The sequence below is a fragment of the Diabrotica undecimpunctata genome, chromosome 6 (assembly GCF_040954645.1).
Source record: "Diabrotica undecimpunctata isolate CICGRU chromosome 6, icDiaUnde3, whole genome shotgun sequence".
In the NCBI taxonomy this organism is placed as follows: Eukaryota; Metazoa; Arthropoda; class Insecta; order Coleoptera; family Chrysomelidae; genus Diabrotica; species Diabrotica undecimpunctata.
In genome coordinates this window covers 115,248,905-115,274,805 of record NC_092808.1, presented here as the reverse complement: position 1 = coordinate 115,274,805, position 25,901 = coordinate 115,248,905, and the positions used below count along the sequence as shown (strand labels likewise).

Below are 25,901 nucleotides of genomic sequence, written 5' to 3'. Positions count from 1 at the left end.
AAATTTCAGTGTGAAGACCACGAGCTGACAGAAGAAGAAGCAGAGGTAGACCACCTACACGACGGACAGACGACGTCAAAAGAATCTCTGAGAATTGGCTTCATGAGGCTCAAAACCGACAGAACTGGAAGAAATTAAGGGAGAACTATGTTCAACTTTGGACGCAGAAGGCTGGATCATGATGATGATAATGATCGATTTGTTGACTTAATGAACACTGATTAAGTATAGGATTTTCTAATTTTATTTGGTTAGCTTTCAAGTGTTGTAGTATTGAATTTATCTTTTCGCCATCTTCAGCATCCAACTTTCCTGTAAGTGCTTTTAATATTAAACCAAACTCATCAAACCTCTTTTCTTCCTTGTTAAACTAATAACGTATGGTCCTAAAGTTTTGCGAAAAATTTCAAATGCATATTACTCTGACCACAATAATCTTATATTTTTATTAAATTATTCAACAATTTAACTTAACTATCCTTATTATAAATTAAAATTCAAATACAGACAAGAGACCATTATTTTCGATTTGCCTAATAATTCCACTGACACGTTGCACCATCCTTTGGCGACCTCGGCGTCAATTTCTCTAATTTTTGTATATATGCGGCGTCTTAACTGTTCCTGATTTTGTGCTTCCCATCCATTATTATAGACTTTCCGGAACTCTTCAATTGGACGAGCCTGAGGTAGGTTGGGGGGATTGTCTGCTTTCGGTACAAAAGTAATGTTGTTAGTTTCGTACCAGTCCCTTGTGATCCTCGCGTAATGACATGAAGCAAGATCTGGCCAAAAGACTATTTGATCATTTGCATGATGTGTGTTCACAAACTGAAGCAATTTAGAGAGACATCTTTAAATATAAATATTTGCGTTTAAGGCTTCGCCTCGAATAACACCAATGTAGGGCTGTGAGATAAAGCCAGCCTCAGAAATTGCACACCATACAAAAATTTTGTCCTAAAATTTTTTCTTACTTTTGAATTTTATTTCATCAGGTACATTTTTGTAATTGTTCGTGTAAAACCCATCGTTACCCTTCATCTCAGAGTTGGACAAAGTAAAATATTTTTCATCGTCCATCACGATCAACTTGTTGACGAAATGCACTCGCCTTAACGCGCGGCAACATCTCGAAATTCTCTCTAATTGATCCTCTGTGTATTTTGGAGCTTTCCTTCTTTTCCGGTAGATAATATTGTTACTCGATAGGGTCCTGTATACTGCAGTCTTTCCAACAAGAAATCTTCTGGCCAGTTTTCGCTGTGAGACCCCAATTTTGTTCTTAGCTGCTTCAATCAGTCATGTCTCTCTTATATGGTTCAAAATCCGCGGTCGGCCACTTTTAAGCAAGTTAACACATGGTATCCCTTCTTCACATTCTCTGATTGTGCGATAAATTGTCGATTTGCTTATGTTTTGATCTCGATAAATATTAACAATATCTCGTTTCGACATTCGCCCAACCATATTATAAACACCTCGATGAATATCAATTTTATAAGACATTTTGCAGAGCACAAACCAAAATATTCTGATTTGTTTATTGAATGTCAATAACTGATGACATTTCAATTCTATGGCCTTCTTTGTTAAATGCATTTTGCTTCTCAATCAGACCAGGTGAAATTTTTCCCAAAACTTTAGGACCATACGTTATGAATATTTAGATGGTCAAATTTCTCTTGTATGCCATTTTGGATACTATTAATAAAATTGTAGGTCTCTGATCTAAAAATTCCCTATTGGAAATGCTATTTTCTAATATTTTTCTAATAGCGATCTAATGTTAAAGATATTCGAATTACAAGTTTAGTTTTCATAGTTACTTACAAATGGTTTTAAACTATAAATATGCTTATACAAATGTATGACTATAATAGATTTTTGGAGTTTGGATATTGTATGTTTCGGCTGTTGTATGTCCGATAGTGACGAACTTGAAAAAATATAAGTTTTCCGTTTAGGTCGTTTTACATTTGAAAGGTGAATGTTCTCGGTAGTATTTTTTATACTTCGGTATTAATATACTAATAATATACTAATATACTACAGTTACCAATAATGCATAATTTACTTTTTGTTCTATTGGGTCAGTATTATACTCATTTTGATTGTTCAGCAACATATTCCATAATAGTTGAATGAAATCTTTTAGCTGTACCATTTGATTCTGGATGCTGGGAGGCGGTAAAGTGGATTTGTATCTTGGGCAATGCTAATAAGTCTTTAATGACGGAATTTTTTAGTTCTGTACCATTGCCTGGAATAATTTGCTTTGGAATGCAATGGTGAGTGATATATATATATATAATATAATATATAATTATGATTGTTATCAAAAATGTTTTTTGATAACGATCCTTACTTATACTAGAAATAAAATAAATTTAATAAAATTAATGACCAAACTTTAATCACGAGTTGCTTAAACTTACCAGTTTTTGAGTTGTGCCACTCCTGCATGCAGACGACAAAATAACAGTTATATTCAAAAATTTTCCTTATCATTCACGGTAAAATAACAACGCAATATTGTTATTTTACTGAAATGAACATGCGCTTAACCTTTTGTCTATTGTATATAAAACAAGATTCTAAAAGGTAATTATACCAAACTTAAAGACAACCCTTAAAACACAATGTCGCTAAATATAATGCTAGATCTCTAGCAACAGAAGAAAAAACCATAGGGATATAGGCATGCATTTAGCGAGGTAAAACAACGAAGGGACAGCATGAAAAAACTGAAATCGGGTCACTTGTTTTATCAGGTCGGTAGTGAAACTGAAACAATAGGAGCCGTTTATTCGTACACAGAACACACGAGCACAGCATTATGTCAGTAACAAATTTCTCTACTAGAGGTTTAAAAATCGTACAAATGTATGCCCCAACAAGTGTCTATGCTGACTATGAAATAGAAGAATTCTACGATGAGATTACTTTAGCCCTAAACAATACAAACACACGCACTTTACCATAATATGTGGTGACTTCAACGCTTAAACGGTGAAAAAGGCAGATAAGACAGAAACAGCAATGGGAAAATTTGGTTTGGGAAACAGGAAAAAGTGCAGTGAAAGTTTACTACTTAGCTTCCTGATTGAAAAAAATCTATTCCAAATAAACAGCTTCTTCTACAAAAAAAAAACCATGGGAGATGGACGTGGCCGAGTCCGAATGAAAAAACAGGAACGAGATCGATGTTATGATCACTGACAAGAGGCAAATTTTTCAAGATGTTACAGTCCTGAACCAGTTTCTAACAGGTAGCGCCCACAGGATGGTAAAAGCTTTGATAGAAATAGATCTTGGGAAATAGAGATACCGCATGATCAAAAAGAATTCTACACCTACCTGAACAGAGACTAATAATATAAATGCATTTGAAGAACACTTAGACACAAATAGACTATACAGCGTTCCACGTTAAGAAAATAACATTAGGCTTATGGAGATCAGTGTTGCCAAAACTCTCAGGCATGCGGTTTACTAGATTGTCGATATATTTTTCGAATTTCCATTTTCAATTAACATTTAACTGTAAAGTCAGAATAACAACTGAAGAACCACAAAGCCTTATTATCATTATGTAGTCTCAGAGAACGACATAAAATCGCTGACATACGTACACCGTATTATTTTAAGTTGCAATTAGTAATTAGATATATGCATTCCAAGTGGTCTGTTTATTTGCTTTTAAATCTTTAATAGCCGGCAAAGTGGATGATTTAACTAAGCAATATTTTCTACTCATTTCTATGATTCATGGTATATGATATTCTTACCGAAAAACAAATAAACTGTCGTTACTATAATTAAAATAAGATAAAATAAAATTATCTTTTGTAAATACTATTTATTTAATTAAAATCATTTTCCCTACTTTTCATCTCTTGTTTCGAATGGGCACTTTTGGTAAATTACGTTAAAAAACATTAATTTAATTCATGTCTGTGAAAACGAAAATACAAATTATTTACAACCCTGAATCGTGCTTGTCTTCGTTCATCGTGGCATCGCTGCGCTTCTATCGTCCATAAGAAATACATGGCCCTATCTCCGCAATGTTATTTTCTTAACGTGAAACGCTCTATAGAAACAAAATTAGATTTTTACCAATCTAGGTAACAGGCAGGTTTTAGGAAAAACTTTGGCATTAAGGACCACATCCATTGCATAAAAGGGATTATAGAAAAATCCATTGTGTTTGTGTTTGCAGACGACATTGTTCTGATAACAGACAACTTAAAAAAGATTGGAACTATGCTTACTGAGTTAACTGCCGCTTGTAATGAAGTTGTTTTGAACATAAATTTTGGAAAGACACAATACATGACAAATCTGGTACCAAGCGAAAATCCAAAAGTCGACTGCAATGTAATAGAATTAGTTCATAAATATAAATACTTAGGTAATGAAATCCAAATTGCCAGGGACAACCAAACTGCTTGATTGCAATGAATAATCACGTTAGCATGGGTCGCATATGGAGTTCTATCAGACATCTTCAAGAGCAACATGTGAAATTATTTGAAAAAGAAGAGATTCAACCAATGTGTGCTTCCAGACAAGTAGGGAGGAAATAGCGTAGGAGCAGAGGAGCACGGAGCACCTGCATACAGCTGTCCCTAATTTGCATACACCTGTCCCTAATTTGCATACACCTGTCCCTAATTTGCATACACCTGCCCTAATTTGCATGTGCTCCCTAACTTGCATACACCTGTCCCTAATTTGAATGTGCTCCCTAATTTGCATACACCTGTCCCTAATTTGAATGTACTCCCTAATTTGCATACAGCTGTCAATAATTTGAATGTGCCCCCTAATTTGCATACACCTGTCCCTAACTTGCATACAGCTATCCCTAATTTGCCATACCAGGGGTCATGCTCCCTAATTTGCATAAGCTTCTCATCCTAAATATAACCTGGTGTTAAAAGTTAGCCAACTTAAAGTAAAACAATTCCAATTGAATCAAGTTTCAAAATAATAAAATTAACTTATGGTACCCTAATGACACTAGTTTATAAATATCCAGGATTACTAAATGATAAAGTCCTTAAAGATATAAGACATATAGTTTCAAGAAACCCACTCAAAAATTATTAATTTTTACGAGTAGTAAAACAGAGAAATATTTTTTTCAATATACTTAAAGCATCAAAAATAATACTTAAATAACCCAAGCCCCTGGAATTAATTTATAGATAAGCAGGAAAACATTCATATCCTTAAAGTCCATGTATGCAGCTATTTTGTTATAAAGATATCAAGGACTATTTAATGGTCAACTTTAACGAAAATGTCCGTATCCACTACGTTGAAGAAAATTGTCCATGTAGAACCAGGTACTGGGAATTTGTTGCTTTGGCCGAGTAAGCTTCCGACTTAGAATAGAAAAAACCGCTAAAATATTAATCATGTACTAAATATAAAACAGAAAAATAAAATACATTCATAAAACATTTTTATTTATACTACTCCTTTCACTAATTTTGAGACAAATTTTACAAAGAAATTTAGAAAAAATTTTAATCACAATTAATACTGTTTGTATTAATTTACTACATAAATTTTAGACCACAAATATAGTATTGCCGAAAAGCCTCATATCTGTTTCATAAAGTTTCAAGAATAAACAGCCAAAAATCATTAATTTATAAAAAATGCATTCATAAAAAAACATTTTTTATTTTATTCTTTTCACTAATATTTACTGTATTTTAACAAAGAATTTGGTCACTATATAGCTATAACAACACATGTTAATTTTTTAAACACTTTGTACTTGTTCAGATGGGTCTCAAGGTGCAGGGACATTTGTTTTCAATTAATATTGTGTACTGGTGCAGTTGCAACTTCCAATAAATGAATCTTGTCTTTTAAGTAATATTTTGTTATATGGGTAGTATAAATTTTGCAGCCTGCAATAATTAAAGTGGCACCTTTTTCTTTAATTAGTATGTTATATGGGTGGATATAAATAAAGAAGTTAGCAAATTAACTACTTATGTTGGTACCAATGAATGTGGATACAAAGAAAATTAATTGTAGTAATATATGCACAGATGCAACTAGCATCTTGTCTTTAAGTGAGTAGGTATATAGAGGTACTTATAGATAAATTGTACAACAAGCAATAAATAAAGTAACACCTTTTCTTTCAATTAGTATTGTGTAGTTGGATAGGGGTACTGAATGCATAAACTTTGCAGTCTGCAATAAATGAAATACCCTTTTTCTTTCAATTAGTATTTTGTAGTTTTATATGGGTACATATGTAGCTGCTTGAAAGAGGCCTGAAATTAAGTTAATAAACTGCTGGTAGCACTACACAGGTGAGGTTCTTCAAGATTTAATTGATGTGGGTAGCAGGTATTGAGACACAAAGAAAATTATTAAAGATTATGTTTGTAGAAATTACCTTTAGTAAGAGGTAAGTAGGGAGTGGGTTGGGTCTAAGAAATAAGGTTTATTTTTCATTGGTTACACCACTACATAGCAATTCAGAGAGGGGTATAGGACTGTGAGAGGGATTAGGATCCTATAAAACCAATACTTGCTCCATTATATAATTATTTTTTAGTGACAAACCCAAACAATTCAAGTTAAAAAGTTTTAGTTTTCTGTGAAAAAACCAAAAGGAAAGTATCCAAGTTTAGTGTTCCTATTAATGGAAAAAAATCGGCGAAAATTATTTCGCATTTGCAAAAATCTCTGTTTCATGGTCTAAATTGATAAAAAATGAAAAATAATGACTTTTTATGAAATTTACATGAATTCTTTGACCCAATTTGACAATCGAAATCATGTTTTTGTATAAAGTATAAAAAATACTGTTAATTTTTAAATAAACCAACACATGAAATAATTTTTGTTTTGACTTATAGTTTAAAGCAAATTTCAAATACAATATTTGTATTATATTACAAAGTACTATCTATAAATCAATTTTGCTTGTTATTAAACATGAAATAATAATCGTAGATTACTTACTTTTTGACATAATTTTAAATAATCCAGATATTTCACAAACACCCACAAACAGACACACACACACACACACACCATTTTTTTACGAAAACAAACAGAAAAAACACCAGATTTTATTCAAATATATCAACAAACGAACCGCCATTTTATGTTATATTACTTAAGCGTCTATATTCTTTGCTAAAACAGACATGACCAGTAAAACATTTATTTATTATTTGAACACTTTTCAGTCATTTAGCTCCATCTATAAATTAAAACGATAACCTCTACTCAATGTTTAAATGTAATCTTGGAGAGTTTCGCCATTGAAATTAAAGATGGCGCCAGCAGTACCCTACCGTACTTCATGGATTATTTCAAATAAAATAGGCCAGGATTTTAACGAAATTTTTTAATTTGTCATAATTTTTAAAAATAAAAGGTTTTAGATAAAAATTAAATGTTTTCGAACTTGGAAATGAAAAGAAATGTTATTGGGATCTTATTTATATTATAGTTAAAGTCCGAAAATTGGATTTTTTAGTGTTTTTTAACACTTTATATCAAATATCTCTGGATCCTTAAAAGATAAAAGGCCCAAATTTTTACAGTATTAGTAGGTAGATAATATTAAGTTCCTGGTAAAGTTTTTTTTTTGAAAAATACGAAAAAAAAGTAAAACAAAGTTTTTTGGATTTTTTGCAAGTATTTTAAAAAATCTCTGCGGAACTAAACAATACATTTCAAAATAAAAAACTGCTTTGGGTTCAGAGATATGGGACATTTTGTTAACATTTTCATTAAATAAAACTTAAAGAATTAAAACAACACTTTTTTAAAAATTTATATATTTGTATAACCAAGTATAATACCTATTTAATTGTATAGTCTATGTATTACACAGAAGACAGTGGTTTATAAACACCACGGAATATAGTGTTGTTTCACACACAGCGCAATGATGTCCAGATATTTCATTATATCTCCCACTAACATGGCGGCTCACATGGGCAGATGGGACTTCGCTTGGTAGTCCTTGCAATACACTAAAAAAACAAGATATGCACAGTGGAGTATTGTCCAAAATGTAATAGTGTTCTGTAACGCATATAGGGTAACTTTGTTGATTAACTAAAAACCATCTATTATCAATATCACTAATATTAACAATTTTTTCGTCAATTTCGGAATTATCTACTTCTAAAAATTCACTGTCAATTATTTCGTCAAGATCAATTGTTGATGCCTCACTACTTAAATCGTCTTGTTCCATGATTTCTCTGTCTGCTATGGTAAAAGTTTAACTGACCGAATAAGTGTCTTATTTTATTTTATAAAGCCGAGGAGCACCTCTCCTATATCTATTATAAGTGGGGAACTTGTGTTTTTAACCTATCCCCATACACAAAGGGTTAGCATATAACTGTCGTTTACCTGTCAAACATCTGCTTCCTGATTTACATTCACCTATCACTAGTTTGCAGGTGTAATTTACATACAGTTGCCGCCACATGATAATTTACATACATACGGGTCTGTATATCAGCCCTTACAATATAATTTGCAAATATACGGGTCACATAGTCGCAGCTTTTCATTTGTGTTATTTATATAAAGAAAGGTGGAAAGCAAAACATCTGCGCACCCACATAGAGGCTATAGCGCAGAAGTAGGGGTAAAAAAGGGTATTTAAGCTTGGGTGAATCATTCTAGATGTTTAAACATATAAGATGAATCAGTGTACGTGCGGTAAAACTTTTTCGCGGTCTTATAACCTTCGTAGACATATGACTGTATGTAATAAGAGTCACTCGCGTGTGTTTATCTGTAACAAATGTGGAAAGACTTTCACACGAGGTTCTAATTTACAACGTCATGAAGTTAGTTCGTGTTACGCCGCTTGCCCGATTCCGAGAAAGAGACTAAGACCAATAGGTGTTGAAGTGCTTGAGAATGGTGTTACTAAACTAACACATGCATTTAAAAATAGAATAGCATCATACCGATTTATGAGTAAATCTAACAAAATTTCCTATTCCGGCTTCATGAATGAGGTTAAACCAAAAGTAATAAAAATTCTTAGTGACTATCTTCTTCAACACACGGCTCTTAAAGTTAACTGTGAACTGTTTGCGATGTTTTACAAACCCGAGAATGAGATGTCAGATATTAAGTCAATGAATACATCTAATAAAATCTTCACTTTGAGTAGTCACATATCCGACATGTATGATGACTTTGCTGAAGCGATAATGACACAAGCATCAGAGTTCCAGGAGAAAGATTCCAACTGGGCACTTCAGGGAATTCTATTCCTAGATGTCAACATTAACAAATTCAGTACTGTTTCTGCATCAGCATATATTAATCTTCAATCGCAGATTAAAAGAAAAGGTGCAATTTTAAATATTCAAAACAAAGATAGCATGTGTTTTGCTTATTGTGTGATGGCTGCTATATTTCCTGCTAATGGTGATCCAACAAAACCAGAGTCATATCCTCCTTGTGACACACTTCTAAATTTTGATGGTATCGGGTTCCCGGTTAAGTTAAAGGACATTAACAAGTTTGAGATTTTAAACAATATATCAGTTAACGTTTACGGTCTTCAATCATATTTTAAAGAAAACAAGATGCAATATGAAGTTGTAGGACCACTTCACTATACTCAACAACGTAAACTTACACATGTTAATCTTTTATTAATAAGTGACAATAATCAGAGCCATTATTGTCTCATGACAGACTTGTATCGCTTAGTAAAAACTCAAAAGACAAAATATGACGGAAAACAATATTTCTGTGATGGGTGTCTTCAAACTTTTTCAACCCTTGAAAAGCTGAAAAATCACCAAGAAAATGATTGTTTACACATCTCTACAATACTCCCAACCAGTGAATTGAGAGTTAACAAGTGTGGTGAAACTCTTCCATCCAATATTCTAAAATTTATCAATATTGAAAAGACAAGCCAACACCCGTTTGTAATTTATGCTGACTTTGAGTCGATTCTTAAGCCAATACATCATTGTGATCCATCAGATGGACAATCCTACACAATCAAAGTTGCAGAACACCAGCCTTATTCATTTTGTTTCTACCTCAAGTGTTTTTTTGATGATAGTTTATCAAGATTGGAAACATATCAGGGTGAGGACGCTGCTAAAGTGTTTGTTCAAAAGTTAGATGCTTTAGCTATTAATTTATACCAGAATCATTTAAAGCATATCAAACCAATGGTGTCTTTGACTAGAGAAGAAAACAAGAATTTTCAGAATGCCATCAAATGCTCCATTTGCCAGAAATCGTTTTCCTCGTTCGACAAAAGAGTTCAAGATCATGATCATCTTACAGGATTATACAGAGGTGCAGCACACAATTCCTGCAACTTAAATTTTAAGGTACCTAATTTTATTCCAATTCTATTTTATAATTTAACAAATTACGATTGCCACATGTTTATTAAGGAATTAACAACTAATGGGGAGTATTTATCAGCTATTGCGCAAACTAAAGAAAAGTATATTACATTTTCAAAATCTGTTCTAGTACACAAGAGTGATGATTCAAAAAAACATAATGTTTATTTAAAATTGAGGTTTGTAGATTCATTTAAATTTTTAGCAAAGTCTTTAGATAAATTAAGCCAAACATTAGAGTCTAGTCAATGCAATGAAATAAGGAAATATTTCCCAGGTGAAAAAGAGTTCGGTTTAATGCGCCGTAAAGGTGTATTTCCATATACATATATTGATAGTTATATCAAATTAGAAGAGAAACATCTACCATCTAAAGAAAAATTTTATGATAATTTAAGGGGAGAACATATAACTACAGAAGATTATAACAGAGCACAGGAGGTCTGGGATCATTTTAACTGCCAATCTATGGGGGATTATGGAATGCTGTATTTAAAATCAGATGTACTTCTACTAGCTGACATATTTGAAAATTTTAGAAAGGTATGTCTCAAAGAGTACAAATTGGATCCTGCACATTATGTTACAGCCCCATCTCTAACATGGGATGCTATGTTAAAATATACCGATATCGAGCTTCAGCTTTTAACGGATGTTGATATGGTACACTTTTTCAAAAAAGGGATCAGAGGAGGCGTGGCTACCTGTACGAAACGTATGGGTATTGCAAACAACAGATTTTTAAGTAATTTCGATCCAACAAAACCGGAAACGTACATAATGTATCTAGATGCCACTAATCTCTACGGTGCCGCCATGAGCCAACCTCTTCCTTGGGGAAATTTTAGATGGTTAAATGAACAAGAAATTGACCAATTTAATGTTTTTAATATTGATGATGATGGTGAAAAGGGGTATGTGTTGGAAGTAGACTTGCATTATCCACCCAATATGCATGATCAGCATAACGACTTACCATTTTGCCCCGAGTCAATAGTACCACCTAAAAGTAAATACAAAAAACTGATTCCTAATTTATACGATAAAAAAAAATATGTCATACATTATAGAAATTTAAAACAATGTATACAGTACGGATTAAAGTTAGAAAGAGTGCATAGAATACTAGAATTCTCCCAATCACTTTGGTTAAAAAAATATATTGATCTGAATACTTTTCTCCGAAACAACGCCAAAAATGAATTTGAGCGTGATCTTTTTAAGCTTCTTGTCAATGCTATATTCGGCAAAAGCCTGGAAGGAATATATAAAAGAAAGGATATACGTCTTGTTTCTCAGTGGGAAAATAGCAAGGGAAGGGTTGGAGCAAAATCTTTAATTGCCAAACCAGAATTTAACTCATTATCAATATTCAGCGAAAATTTAGTTGCAATTCATTTAAATAAACCCAAAATTATTTACGATAAACCTTTATATATTGGTTTTTCTATTCTGGATGTATCTAAGACATTTATGATTTCTTCTACGGGTATATAAAAAACAAGTACCACAATAATGCTAATCTTCTCTATACAGATACTGATTCGCTCATTCTAGAAGTACAAACACCAAACTTTTATGATGATATGAACAAAAATCTACGTTACTTTGATACATCTAATTATTCGGAAAATAATCAACATGGGGTAGACAAAACAAGACAAGAAAAAATACTTTATTATGCTTTTTGGAGGGGGTAAGTCTCCATAAGAATCAAAGTAAATTACGTTAGACTTAGATTTTGCGTAAGCTACCCAGTGGGTTCCGACTCCACGATTAGAATCTAAATTTATAACACCACACTCGTTTTTATGAATTTTTTTTTGGCATATTATTTCTCATATACACACCTCTAAACAAAGAAAGAGCTTTACCATGCTTTATTATATCAGTACTTGTTAAAGCATGATGAGGAAGATTTAGTTTTTTGAATAAGGCTTCAAGTATAATCCATAGCCCTTATAAGGTCTTAGATATAATCCTTTGCCTTTCTGTTCCATGGCTAGATTATGGCGTTTTTGTTCTTCAAGACTAATTCGATTAGCTTTCGCATCTCCAATGGTCTTGTAAATAGTAGTACCAAGGCCCCCAAGAGCAGATAAAGCACCGATCAGTGGGAGAAGTAGGAGAAGGAATCCACCTTTCTTTGGTGTTTTAATGATCCTTTTTTTCTTATTTATTCTTTTACGAAGAGAACCACCTTTTTTGCGTCTAAGACCCATTCCCAACTTACGCTTTCCTTTCATAGCTGTTGTAACAAACCAAGCAGCTGCCTTCTGTCCAAACGGTGTGTCTTTAGATTTTACAATATCCCAAGCTTTGTTTTCTAAAATCTGATCCGCCTTGTGTCTGGTTGATAAATCAGTACTTGTAGAGTATGCAATATCGTGGTGTTTACAAGCCTCGTCTAGTTTATTAATTCCCTTATCTCCCCGCTCTAATCTTTGTTGTAAACGAGTTCCTGGTCCACAATATGAATATCCTGGAAGATGGAGTTCTAATGGAAGCTTATTTATAATTTTGTTTAATAATCCACGCCCTTTTCTTTTTATATGCCCTTGAATCTTTTTTTTCATGGTGTCTCACTTATATATATATATAGTAGATGGGCTATATATACCCCAAAGTTTTAAAAACATTTTATTAATGAAGATTGAAAAGCAGAAACTCTCTCTTCCTATTTCTAACCATGATGAGGTTACAGAGGAACAACATGTAAAACATGGTTATCTTTTTGGTGGCAACAGAAGGTTTTTAGTTGTTGGACCAAGTGGTTGTGGCAAGACGAATGTATTATTGTCTTTAATTGAGCATCCAAATGGTCTAAGATTTGAGAATATATATTTATATTCCAAGTCGTTGTATCAACCAAAGTATGTATATTTGCGAAACTTGGTTGAGCCAATAAAAGAAATTGGCTTTGAAGGATATAATGATCCCAATAATGTACCATCTCCTGATGATATTAAAGAAAATTCAATAGTTATTTTTGATGATATTCCATCGTGTGATCAAAAAAATTGTACAAAGGTATTTTTGTTATGGGAGACATAAAAATATAGATTGCTTTTATTTATGTCAAACATACAGTGCTATTCCAAAACTATTAATTAGAGATAATTCTAATTTACTTGTAGTTTTCCAAAAAGACTTTACAAATTTAAAACATATTTTTGACGATCACGTTAATATAGACATGACTTTCCAACAATTTAAAGATTTGTGCTCAATCTGCTGGAAAGACAGATATGGATTTCTTGTCATTGACAAAGACTCTCCCAAATCAATGGGTCGATATCGATATGGGTTCGATAGGTATATAAGGCTTTAAACTAACATTCCTAGTACACAATGGATCCTAAAGTTACGCGAAAACTGCTTTTATCACGACAAGCGTTGAAGAAGAAGTATCTTAGTTTAAAACATGACATAGCTCAGTCTCAATCTGCTTTAGAAAAAAATTATAAACCTATTACACAACCACTTAATGAACTTTTACATAAACTGGAAACTGTTCCGTCTATTAAACAAGAACCACAATATTCGTTTGATAAACCAATCAAGTTGAGTACACCAAAAGACTACAAAATGCGAAAATCCAATTATCGCTTAGCATTTTCTTCTCCAAATACGAGTGTACTTCCTGGGGGATCAAAAACACCTACCAACTTTGGTGATGAATCTATTATTCCAAGGGAAAGACAACCAGAAGAAACTTTTGAGTCAGAAGGACAAACTAATACCACGGATGAGGATATTAATCGGTATTTTGAGGATACGCTTAGAGAATTTAATCAAATTATTACAAATCCAGATATAATGAATCAATTTTATGAGAATTATACATCACCTTTACCAAAGAAATATATTAAAGCTAACATTGAAGACACAAAAGGTAATTTTGACCATGATTTAGGAGTTTACCATGATTTGGAAACTGAAAAATTTTCTATTGGAAATTCTCTAATTGATTTTGATGGCGCGGATCTTATTATCAATAATATAAGATACAAGGGAACTCCAGGGCTCTACGAGCTTTTATTTAAAACGAATCCAGTATCGTTTAAAAAAACAGATGTTAATGAATGTGTTGATATTTTACGTAGAACAAATGCGATATATAGAAACAATAATCCTGACTTACCTATAAAAAGTATTCCGTCAAAAATAAAGGATAAATATAATTTTATTATTAAACCAGCTTTGGAAACGAGACCACAACCATCTAGAGTTCGTTTAAGTTCACTTCCTGGAAATTTAGCGCAGGGACCTGTTACCCGAAATTTAGCTAAACATTATAAAAAAAGGGGTGGTGCACTTTTCAGAAAATATAGTGGGAAGCCATTGGAGTATAAATACTTTGATAATTTTATTGAAATAATAGATAGATTAAGGTTATTAATCGCATCACAAGCTGCGGGAAACGACGGACACGTGAATGAAATTATATCTATAATTGAAGAACTTCGAGAAGGTGGAATAATACAATAATGCCAATAAATCGTTTCGGAACTCACTTTTTATCCGAGTCAAAAACTTGTAGTGATGACATTTCGGTACCCTTATATTTTACAGCTAATCCAGAAACTTTTTTTAGCAAATGTTTTTATCGTATAAGAGGACATGAAAATTTAAAAATTAATAAAAATTATTATATTTTGGAAAACATGGAGACCACTTTTCCATTTCCGTTTAGTTGTATTAATTCTAAAACATATAAATTGAATGAATTGGTTGGTGTTCAAATAAAAAAGGATACAATTCAATTCAAGTTAACTAATTTACCTTTAATAATTGTAGACTTTATTCTCCAGTGTCCTTTAGAAAAAGATATATAAACACGAAAGTGTAGATATAATTATCAAAATGCCTGTAAGTAAATTTGGTAACCATTTTTTAAAATCATGTAAAAATTTATCAAGACCGAGTGAACTATATTTTGTTTGCGACGCTTCTACATTTTACAGTAAATTCGTTTTAACACTAAGAGGAGAAAAAAAAATTAAATTTGAATAAAGAATACTACGTTCTTGAAAATGGTGGAACAGCTTATGTCTTCTCCGTAAATGGAAAAATAGAGAGCATACAACATTATGCATTTGACGCTCCAGTAATATTAAATTCTGTACAGTATAAATACCATGAATTAATAGGTAAAACTTTTCAGAAAGGTGATAAGATTTCATTTCAATTAGGCACTCATCCCAACGTATTGGTGCATATAACTATCCAATGTCCTTTAGAAAAAAATGTCTAAAAGTCAAGTAATTGAAGAGATACATAGACCAGCGAGAAAAAATTATAGAAGAAGACATGTAATCATAAAAGGGTTAAATGATTTGGTTCAAGCAGATTTAGCCGTAATGATTCCTTATGCCAAAGTGAATAAGGGATACCAATATATTCTTGTTGTTATAAATGCATTTAGCAAATTTGTGTGGGCAGAACCTGTTAAACGAAAAACGGGAATTGAGATAACAAAAGCAATGGAAAAAATTTTGAATAAAATGAAAACATTTCCAAAAAACCTTTAAACAGATTTGGGAACTGAATTTTACAATTCCAATTTTAACTCTCTTATGAAATCACATAATATTAACCACTATAGTACATTTTCCAATCTAAAGGCAAGTATCGCGGAAAGAGTAATAAGAACCATAAAATCAATGTTGTGGAAGCAGTTTAGTTTACAAGGGTCTTATAAATGGGTAACCAATCTTTCTGATATTGTAAAAAAATACAATAATACTAAACATTTAACTACAGGTTTCGCACCTAGCCAAGTCAATGAAAAAAATGCTGGGAATATAACTGCCTATAATTACCTTAAAACCATTGATCCCAGGAAACATAAATTAAAAGTTGGTGATTACGTCCGAATTTCAAAACATAGGAGTTTGTTTACTAAGGGTTATTTGCCCAACTGGACAAATGAGATTTTTAGAATAAGAAAAGTTAAGCAAACCAATCCAGTAACTTATTTGTTGGAAGATTCACGAAAAGAAGAAATTCAAGGTGCTTTTTACAGTGAAGAATTACAAAAAACCCGGTTTCCTGATATTTATTTAGTGGAGAAGGTGTTGAGGAGGAAAGGCAACAAGGTATATGTACAATGGATGGGAATGAATAGTTCTCATAATTCTTGGATTAACAAAAATAATGTAATAAATTAAAACAATGTAATAAATTAAAATATATTTTTTAAAAATGTTTTTTATTTTTGTTCTATATATTACAAAGTTCCTTATCAAAATTTGTCCTAATATTAGTGAAACAAATAAAAAAACTTTTTATGATTGTATTTTATTTCTATGTCTTATATCTAGTACAGGATTAATAATTTTAGCAGTTTCATCTATCCTACGTCGGAACCTCATTCTGTCAGCAACCATGAATTCCCAGTATCTGGTTCTGCATGGACAATTGGCTTCAACGTAGTGAATACGAACATTTTCGTTAAATTTGACCATTGAATAGTCCAGGGTATCTATAGAGTAACTCTAAAGCTATACCATAAGTCGTCTTATTTATATTCTTAATGGGCTCCATAATCTTAACCCCGGATTCAATCGGGTTGTTGGAATCCACCCCCAGCTTTAATATTTCTAAGGAGTTGGTAAATTCTTCCTTCTTTAGGGTTTCTAAATGGTAATTAAGAAGCGGTAGTATTTTCCATATTGATGTTATTGAATTAGCACCCAACATGATCTGTGAATCACCTTTGATAATTTTTACAACTAACATGCATGGAAGCTGCATGAATTCTAGCAGAAAATCTCCATCTTTAATTGGTTGTTGGTGATTTCCCGCCATAAAATTATCGATCACATTTTTATGGGATAAAAATTTGATCCAATCGGTTTGACTGAATAAGACACAATCATGTTTGTATCCACTGATAATAACACTTGGTTCAAAGTTAAATTCGTGGGCTAAACAGATGGACACATATTTGGTATTTGATGGGTTTAAGTAAAATCGACGTTCACTAAAAAACACGTTAGACATCTGCACTTTACCACTCATTGTTAAAAACTAAATAACACACACAATACAAGACTTCTTATACCCCTTTACATGTGTTCACATATCTAGGGTGGGAGGTATACGCAAATTAGCGAGCACATGCAAAGCTGTATGGAAATTAGCAGCACCTGTGTGCAAATTATGGACAGGTGTATGCAAATTAGGGAGCACATTCAAATTAAGGACAGGTGTATGCAAATTAGGGCAGGTGTATGATAATTAGGGAGCACATTCAAATTAGGGACAGCTGTATGCAAATTAGGGCAGTTGTATGCAAATTAGGGACAGCTGTATGCAAATTAGGGCAGGTGTATGCAAATTAGGGACAGCTGTATGCAAATTAGGGCAGGTGTATGCAAATTAGGGACAGCTGTATGGAGGTGCTCCGTGCTCCTCTGCTCCTACGCTATTTCCTCCCTACTCAGACATGAGTTATAGTGGCGTAACACTTTCCTTAACCCAGACTACATCAACCAGACTTAGAGTAGCCCAAAGAAGAATGGAACGCCCGCTACTTGGACTGACTCTCAGAGATAGGGTTAGAAATGCAGAAATAAAAAGAGAGACAGGCATCACAGATGTACAGCACAAAGCACGGCTGAAGTGGAACTGGGCGGGACATGTGGACAGAATAAATGACAGGCAGTGGACTGAAAAAATTAAGGTGTAGAGACCACGATCAGATAGAAGAATGGGTACCTACACAATGAACAGAACACGTCAAAAAAATTGCTGGGAATTGGATGCAGAAAAAGCTTAAGACCTACAGAACTGGAAGAAATTAGGAGAGGCCTATGTTTGACTTTGGACACAGAAGTCCTGATCATCAGCATATTGAAGTATTTTTGTATGGTGTAGTATGCTATGTTCTAAACCTTTACTATTTTTTAAAAGTAAGTCTGTTTGCATATAAAAATTAATTCTAACAAAAAAGCAAATGAGTTAGGTATTCCAATGTACCTAAACAACGTTCGTAACATTTTTTTTTTGGACAGAACATCTAAGTTAACATCAATGATCATATCAGCTGTGGACTTATTTGTTGTAAAGTTAAGTTGGATAGATGAAACCAAGACTGCAGTTGCATCTTCAGTGGATTTAGACTTGCAGCAACCATATTGGATGCATATCATGTTATAACCAGTTTTCAAATCTATTTTTAACTATTCTTTCAAATATTTTTAAAAGACATAAAAGCAGTAATATTGACTGAGAAGAACTTAAAGCAGCTTTGGCTTTATCAGGTTTTCTAATCGATATTATGAACTTATGAGTAATATTAATATTACTGAATATGTTCACTAGTGAAATTTTCTATTTTACTGGTAAGTTGTATAATAGGGAATATGGCACATTGGCGATACCTGGAGAAGAATGAAGTATTTCTTTATAATATTTTTTTGTAAAATGACATTTTGAATCCAAGCTAGAGTAATTTTATTGTGGAATTCTTTCAACAATGTGGTTTCTGAATGAACAGGTACTTTATTTACTTGTTTACAATTTTTAAAGCAAGTCACTTTCTACCAGACCTCTTTTATTGGTATTGTTTATTAGCATTTGATGCTAAAACAATAGCAGTTTAGCATTTGTTTAGAATTTAGCGTTTTCGTCAAAACCTTGTTTCCTCAGGTACTTAAACATTGTCTTCACTGTGCCACTCAAGTCTTCTAACTGGACTTTAACATGAATGAGTAACTACATAATTTTCAAGAAAACTTAAATTTCAAATTAAAAGAAATTCATTATTATTTAAGTAAGTATATAAATTGATTTCTTAATTGGAAATTAAAACATTATAACAAATATAAAATGTAATTCTCAATAGAATCAACTGTTATTTAATCCCAAATAAAATAATATTGGCAATGATGTCAATGTCAAAAGTCATATAAAAATGGTCATAAAAAATCCCAAATAGTCATTCTGAAAAATTCAACACCAACAGAGGACTAACACAGGGGGATGTGCTAGTGTACCTACTTTTTAATATTGTGCTAGAGAAAGTTATAAGAAATGCAGAACTTAGCAATTAAGGTACAACATTTGATAAATCTATCCAGATATTGGCTTATGCAGATGACATGGACCTTTTTGGATGCACAATCTATAACTCCAAGATGTTCACTAATGCAGTGGATAATACAAGTCTAGTGGTCAAAAAATTCAAAATCAAGCTCATGGCATGACAGAGACAGACTACATAATCAAAAACATAAGACAAAACTTTAACATTGGTAACTATAATTTTGAAATGGAATAACAGTTCTCTTACATTAAAAGGATGGTAAACTCGTTTTCATCGTTCTTGGCGTGTGCCTGAAATAAGCTACTACGGAATTTTTAATATTCGTCTCTCTCTGATACACAGATGAGAAGGGAATGAAGAGACCACTCACGTCTCCCAGTATTGTAGCAATAACACCGATGCGTTTGGCCGATACGGTGTCGGTGATAAGTTCGGCCTCTTTACGAATACAGATAGCTGGCAGTGACGTGTTTATTTTTTAACATGTTACCCTGATCTTTGCAGGTTTGAAGTAGCTGATGAAATAGTTTTTATAAGTAAACAGTTTTTAATTAATTAATAGTTTGAGCTCTTACTGTGTGGAATTCCATTACATAAAATAATACTCTCGACACTTTAAAAATTCCAGTTTATTATAAATTAACTCTCTCTCTTCCGATACCCATTGCAATAATGACTTGTGGCATTGTTCTTGAATGAGCTGGCTAATAGGTTTATAATTGTAGCAATTACCATTGATATTTTATGTTGTTTTAGTCGATTTTAGTCAGTCATTGTTGGAATTTGTTCCGAACAGTTTTACTTATTATTTTTTGTTGTGAATAACTTATTGTTCTATTTAATAAAAAAAATGCCGGGAAAAACGATAACAGGAGAAATGCGACAATGTGTAGTTCATTTATTGGAGTATTTTAAAAAAGAAAACAACGGACCTTTGCTTTCGTTAGCATCGGTACATGAACGAGTAGCGGACGCTTTGAAAATCAGTCTTCGCACAGTGACAAGAATAAAGAGTGAATACAACACAGGGGCAGCTCTTACTACACCAGGAGAGTCACGTAATGTACAAAAAAAAAGACTAATGATGTCAGCGATACTATAAAAGGAGAGATTAGAAATGTACTGTATGGCATGAAAGCAAAAGGAGAGCACGTTACAATTAAAGTTCTAAATACACAACTAAGAAACAAGCATCTCTATGACGGTTCTGATACAAGTTTGTGGCGTCTTATGAAAAATTGTGGGTTTTCATACAAACTAGAAAATAGTAGACGAGTGCTATGTGAGAAACCATGTATTGTCTCCAAACGACTGTATTTTTTGAGGCATTATATGAGAAATTTTTTAAGTCCAAGCCCACTTCAATTCGGTTTTTTAGATGAAACATGGATATTCCTAAAAGGGGCATATAAACGTACTTGGCAAGATGACTGTGTGAAAAGCATCAGAAAAGGACACGAAAATACAGGTTAACGCTTTGTTGTTTTACATGCAGGAAGTAGGCAAGGATTTGTTAAAGATGCTGGATTACTGTTTTCTACGAAATCGAAGAGTGCAAACTATCATGATTCTATGGATAAAGAGTCTTTTAAAAAGTGGGTCTCCGAAAAGCTGATACCAATGTTGGAGGAACCATCTCTAATTATTATGGATAATGCCTCATACCATAGCTCTTTAATAGAAAAGTTACCGAATGCCAGTTGGAAAAAATTGGACTTACAAGAATGGTTACGAGCGAAAAAAATAATTTTTGACGACGATTCGGACAAGACAGAGCTATTGAGTCTTTGTCGCCAGAATAAACCACAAAATACCAGGTACGTTATAGACGAGCTACTCCAAGAACATGGGCATCAGGTTTTGAGATTGCCTCCATATCACTGTCAATATAATCCGATTGAGTTGGTCTGGGGCATTTCTAAACAATACTATGATCGTCATATTGGAGAACATGGACGTGGAGATGAAACAGTGAAAAAAGTTTGGGGCGATGGATTAGCTGAGGCAACACCTGCAGTGTGGGCGAGTTGTGTTAACCATACTGAAAAATTAATTCAGGACGACTGGGCAAAAATGGTCACATATGATGAAAATGAAAGTAGGATTATCATCGATTTGGCGGAAGATTCCAATGATGAAGACAGTTCCAGTGAAGACGCTGACTGATTAGCTAATTAATCAAGGTCAGTACGTTGTAACAGTTCAGAATTCGCTACAGTGCTTAAAACTTAAAAAATCTGTATCATTTTTTAATTAAAGTGGGTTAAATAATTAACACTTTTTTGGGTATATTTCAAAATCCTTTTAAAATGTACTTTTCGTTATATCCTGTCCTATTGTACTGCAAGCTAGAAAAATACTTTTATACGCAATTTATATGTATATTCCGTTATTAGAAATTTAATGAAAAATAATTTATAATTTTCTTTTATAACTATTATTTCGTTTGACATGCCACATTTTGCTCCGCCACTGGAGGAGGTAAACGAATCGAGCTTAGACAAGGAAAGACAGATGAAACAACTTATTGCAAGTGTTTTTACACGAACGATGAAAACGATTATAGACAAAACAGTATCTAACTTAAGAATAACACTTGCAAAGAGATTTCATTAGAAACTTATCAAACACCTTAAAGTCTATTTTCTAACAAGAACAAAAATAAAGCAATACAAAACCTTAATGCTCACAGTTCTAATGTATGAATCTGTGTCCTAGGTGCTTGCTAATATATATCAAAACAGACAATATTTGAGAGAAAAATGAATCTACTCAGCCTCTGTAAGACATACTCTATTGACAAAACCTAATGAGACAATGTGGTACATCAAAGTTAAGATGAACAGATGGTATGGATAAGGTTACCAGAAAAATTGGTGTTGCAAAGTGGCAACATAGTAAAAACAATACATCTAAATAAAGAAATATTTTTAGAAAGGTCTAGGCTCAATTAGGGCTCTAATGATGATGAAAATGATTCTTTTTAAAAAAGTTGAGATTAACTGAAATTTATTATCAACATTAAACCACATTTGCCTCCATAAAAGGATGTTTCATTTAAAAATATTTACTGCTGTGGTTAGAATTTAAAAAGGCATGCCATTTATAAATACCTTATAGTTAAAAATCAAATTCTTATGTGGTTTTCTAAACGAATATTATCTGCTCTTTGTGTACACATTTTATAGCTTTTCATGATATAGTATTTATAAATAGATGAGGTAATGATATTCAAAATTTTGTCAAAAATTTAACAAACAGAAAAAGAGAATATATCAAAGATGATAGTGACCAACATTTTAGATGTGAATGTAAAACACAAAGTAGATCATCACCACAGTGCAACAGCCCTTAAGAGCGTAGGTGCAAAATTTCGGGCCAATGCTTTTTAAATGCATTCATTTTTTTTTTTCGAATCCTGAAAAAACTAATAGGTATTTATGAAAAATTTAAACGCAGAATGAAAGACTACATTACTGAGGGCCGAAAGTCCCTGAAAACTTCTATAATGTTTATTTTAATAAGTTACAGGGTGAAAAAAAAAAGAGAAAATTTAGTGTGATTTTTAATTTCAAATATCTCATTCAAAAAAACTTTTTGTTTATTCTAAGGGACTTTCGGCCCTCGGTAATAATGTAATCTTTCATTCTGCGTTTAATTTTTTCAAAAATATTTGTTAGTTTTCTCAGGATTCGAAAAAAATAATTGCATTTAAAAAGCATTGTCCCGAAATTTTGCGCCTACGCTCTTAAAGGGTTTCAACCTTCCCAAGCTTTTTGCAACATTCTGCCCTTTCCCTTGCTTGCATTTTAAAGTTGGCAACACTGATCTTCTCAGAATTCTGTGTCTATACACCTCAACTTTGGTCTACCTCATCTTCTCATTTCTACCAGTTGCTCTGTTAAAACCTTTTTTATCATATTTGATTCCAGGGCCTAGGCTACATGTTCTAACCACTGCAGATGGTTTGGCTTGAATTTAGTGGCAATATTGTTTCCACCAAACTTATTCTTGTAGATATTCTGTAGTTCAAAGTTTTATCTAGGATTCTAGGGTCCATGCCTCTGATCCATATGTGAGAATGGGGACTATCACTGTATCAGACTATCAAAATGAGTTTTGTGAGACACATTTGTTAATTAAGTACTTTGATAAACCATGATAACACCTATTTGAAATTATAACTTGAGTTTCTACTCCTGATGTGTTATTATTGGAGTTAGCTGATGTCCCTAAATATATCAACTCTTTGACCACTTCCAAGTTTTGGTCATTGACAATTCTATCTGTCAACATTTCTGGCTCCTGTGCTTGTGTTAGTCTTCACCCTGGTTCTTGTTATAATGTACACATCAACAGCATATGCTAGAATTTGGACTGATCTATTAAATATAGTTGCCTTGCTGTCTAAACTAGCTTCTCATACAACTTTCTCGCAAGCTATGTTAAAAAGCTGACATGCCATCGCCACATTTATCATGCATGTGAGTTGTTTTTGAATTCCTAACTCATTCATAGCATGTAAAAACTTGGCCTTATGACACTACAACAAATGTCAGGCCACTTTAAAATCGAAAAACAATGGTACACACACACACACACACACACACACACATATATATATATATATATATATATATATATATATATATATATATATATATATATATATATATATATATACTACTAATACTCTCCTAAGAATACTTCAATTACTCATGCAAGATGTTTGAAAATATCTTGTATACTGTATTTAGGCGAGTTATTCCACTGTAATCATTGCATTCTAGTTGGCTCCCCTTTTTGTGTAATAGATTAAGCCTAAGCTCCATTTTTCATGCATTTGCCCATCAGAAATAACTCTGCTGGGATGACATCCCTGCCTGGGGATTTGTGGTTTTTTAGTTTTTTTTTTATTTTCACTTCGACTGAGGGGGTTCCACAAATTCTTTATTTTGGGTACTTTAGTTCTGTTGTTAGTGGGTTCCTCTTCCAGCTTCTGTCAAAAGTGTCTTACCCATAACAGGATAATACCAACATTTTAGATGTGAATATAAACCATGAAGTAGATAACACACTTATATAGGGAACTATATTGGCTGATATGAGACATGTGTCAAAAAAATACTTTTAAATTTGCGGACATCAAAAATACTTTTTATGATGCAATAAATAATATTACTTTAACTACATGGCATAAATACCATGTAGTTGGACTACATAATAGAGAGCAATATCAAATTAATAATACTAAATTCAGACGAAGAAAGTTGCACATGTAGCTGCTTAGACTCTAAATAAGTTAAATGGTATGTTTTTATATTTTGAAAAACTTATGATGATGATATTTTAGGCAAAATACTTTGTTATGTATATCTTGGTTAGTGAATATTTTATTTTATTTTATTTCACATGCCATTGTTTATCATTGGGAATATGTAATTTAAATGAACTGTAGGGAATTACAAATTTTAAGATATTATTATTATCAGAGATAGGTCTAATGTAGGATAAATGAGAAACCTTCTGTATTAAGTGAATTCGAATTGTGGTGATTGTACAACATTTTTTTGGACTTACTTTTATTTCCTGTCTCAAGTGAATATTTGTCTGATTCATCCTTCAATTCTGTGAGATCTAATTCTGTGGATAGCTGACTGGCGACGTATCTTTGGTCATATTCATCAAACTCCTCCTTAACTTCAATTTTAACTTCCATAATTATTAAATTCCGGAAAAGAAAATATTTACACTATGTTCGGGGCCGGGCCTCCAAAGAGCAATTGCCAGTTTACAGTTTGTCACACTTATATCTAGGCTAGTTCCTCTTCTAAGCTAGTCTCGAAATTTTAGCCTGGGAAGTGTCAGCAAACAGCAACAATCCAAAGGATTTTTACACAATATAACAAACAAAACTATGATACTAGTTGCATAAAAAGTTCCAAACCACAAATTTATATCAATTGATACCACTTCAGTTAATTATTAATGTAAAGTGGCTTTTATTGAGAGCTTAATGTTAACTTCTATGTTTTTTTGGGCAATGATTTTGTTGGTTATGTTGAGTGCTCTAAACTAATCATTGCCCGTTTTTTTCAGCTAAAATGTTTTGCGTTTAAAATCTGTGTGTGTATGTACTATAATTATTTATCTATGATAATCTAGAATCAAAATATGTACACTGATCTGAACTCTGAATCAAACCTAGAGTTGACGGGTACCAGCTGACCGGCTTCTCTTCTTCTGTTTTTTTGTCACCTTGCCACTTGCCAGTCTGTCTTTCGGTACCGACGTCCACTCGCTTCAACAGCACGGTCAACCCATGTGCATAGTATATTATGTACTATGACCCATGTGTGGCATGAAAGTGGTATCAAAGAATATAGACGCTTAGCGTCTATAGGTACTAATTTAATAAACCGGAACCGTGTCTACGGAGATGA

At 32.7% G+C, this 25,901-nt stretch overlaps 1 protein-coding gene across 2 annotated transcripts in view; it reads right to left on the bottom strand.

Annotated features, from left to right (window-relative positions):
• The window catches only part of LOC140443773 (uncharacterized), a 34,766-nt gene extending 9,088 nt beyond the window's left edge, over positions 1-25,678 (bottom strand). For both annotated transcript variants that reach the window (XM_072535206.1, XM_072535207.1), the window contains exon 1: positions 25,039-25,678. In XM_072535206.1, coding sequence (XP_072391307.1) covers positions 25,039-25,177 — 139 coding nt within the window. In that variant the 5' untranslated portion in view covers positions 25,178-25,678. The remainder of the gene's footprint in view (positions 1-25,038) is intronic.
• Between the last annotated feature and the right edge of the window lie 223 nt (positions 25,679-25,901).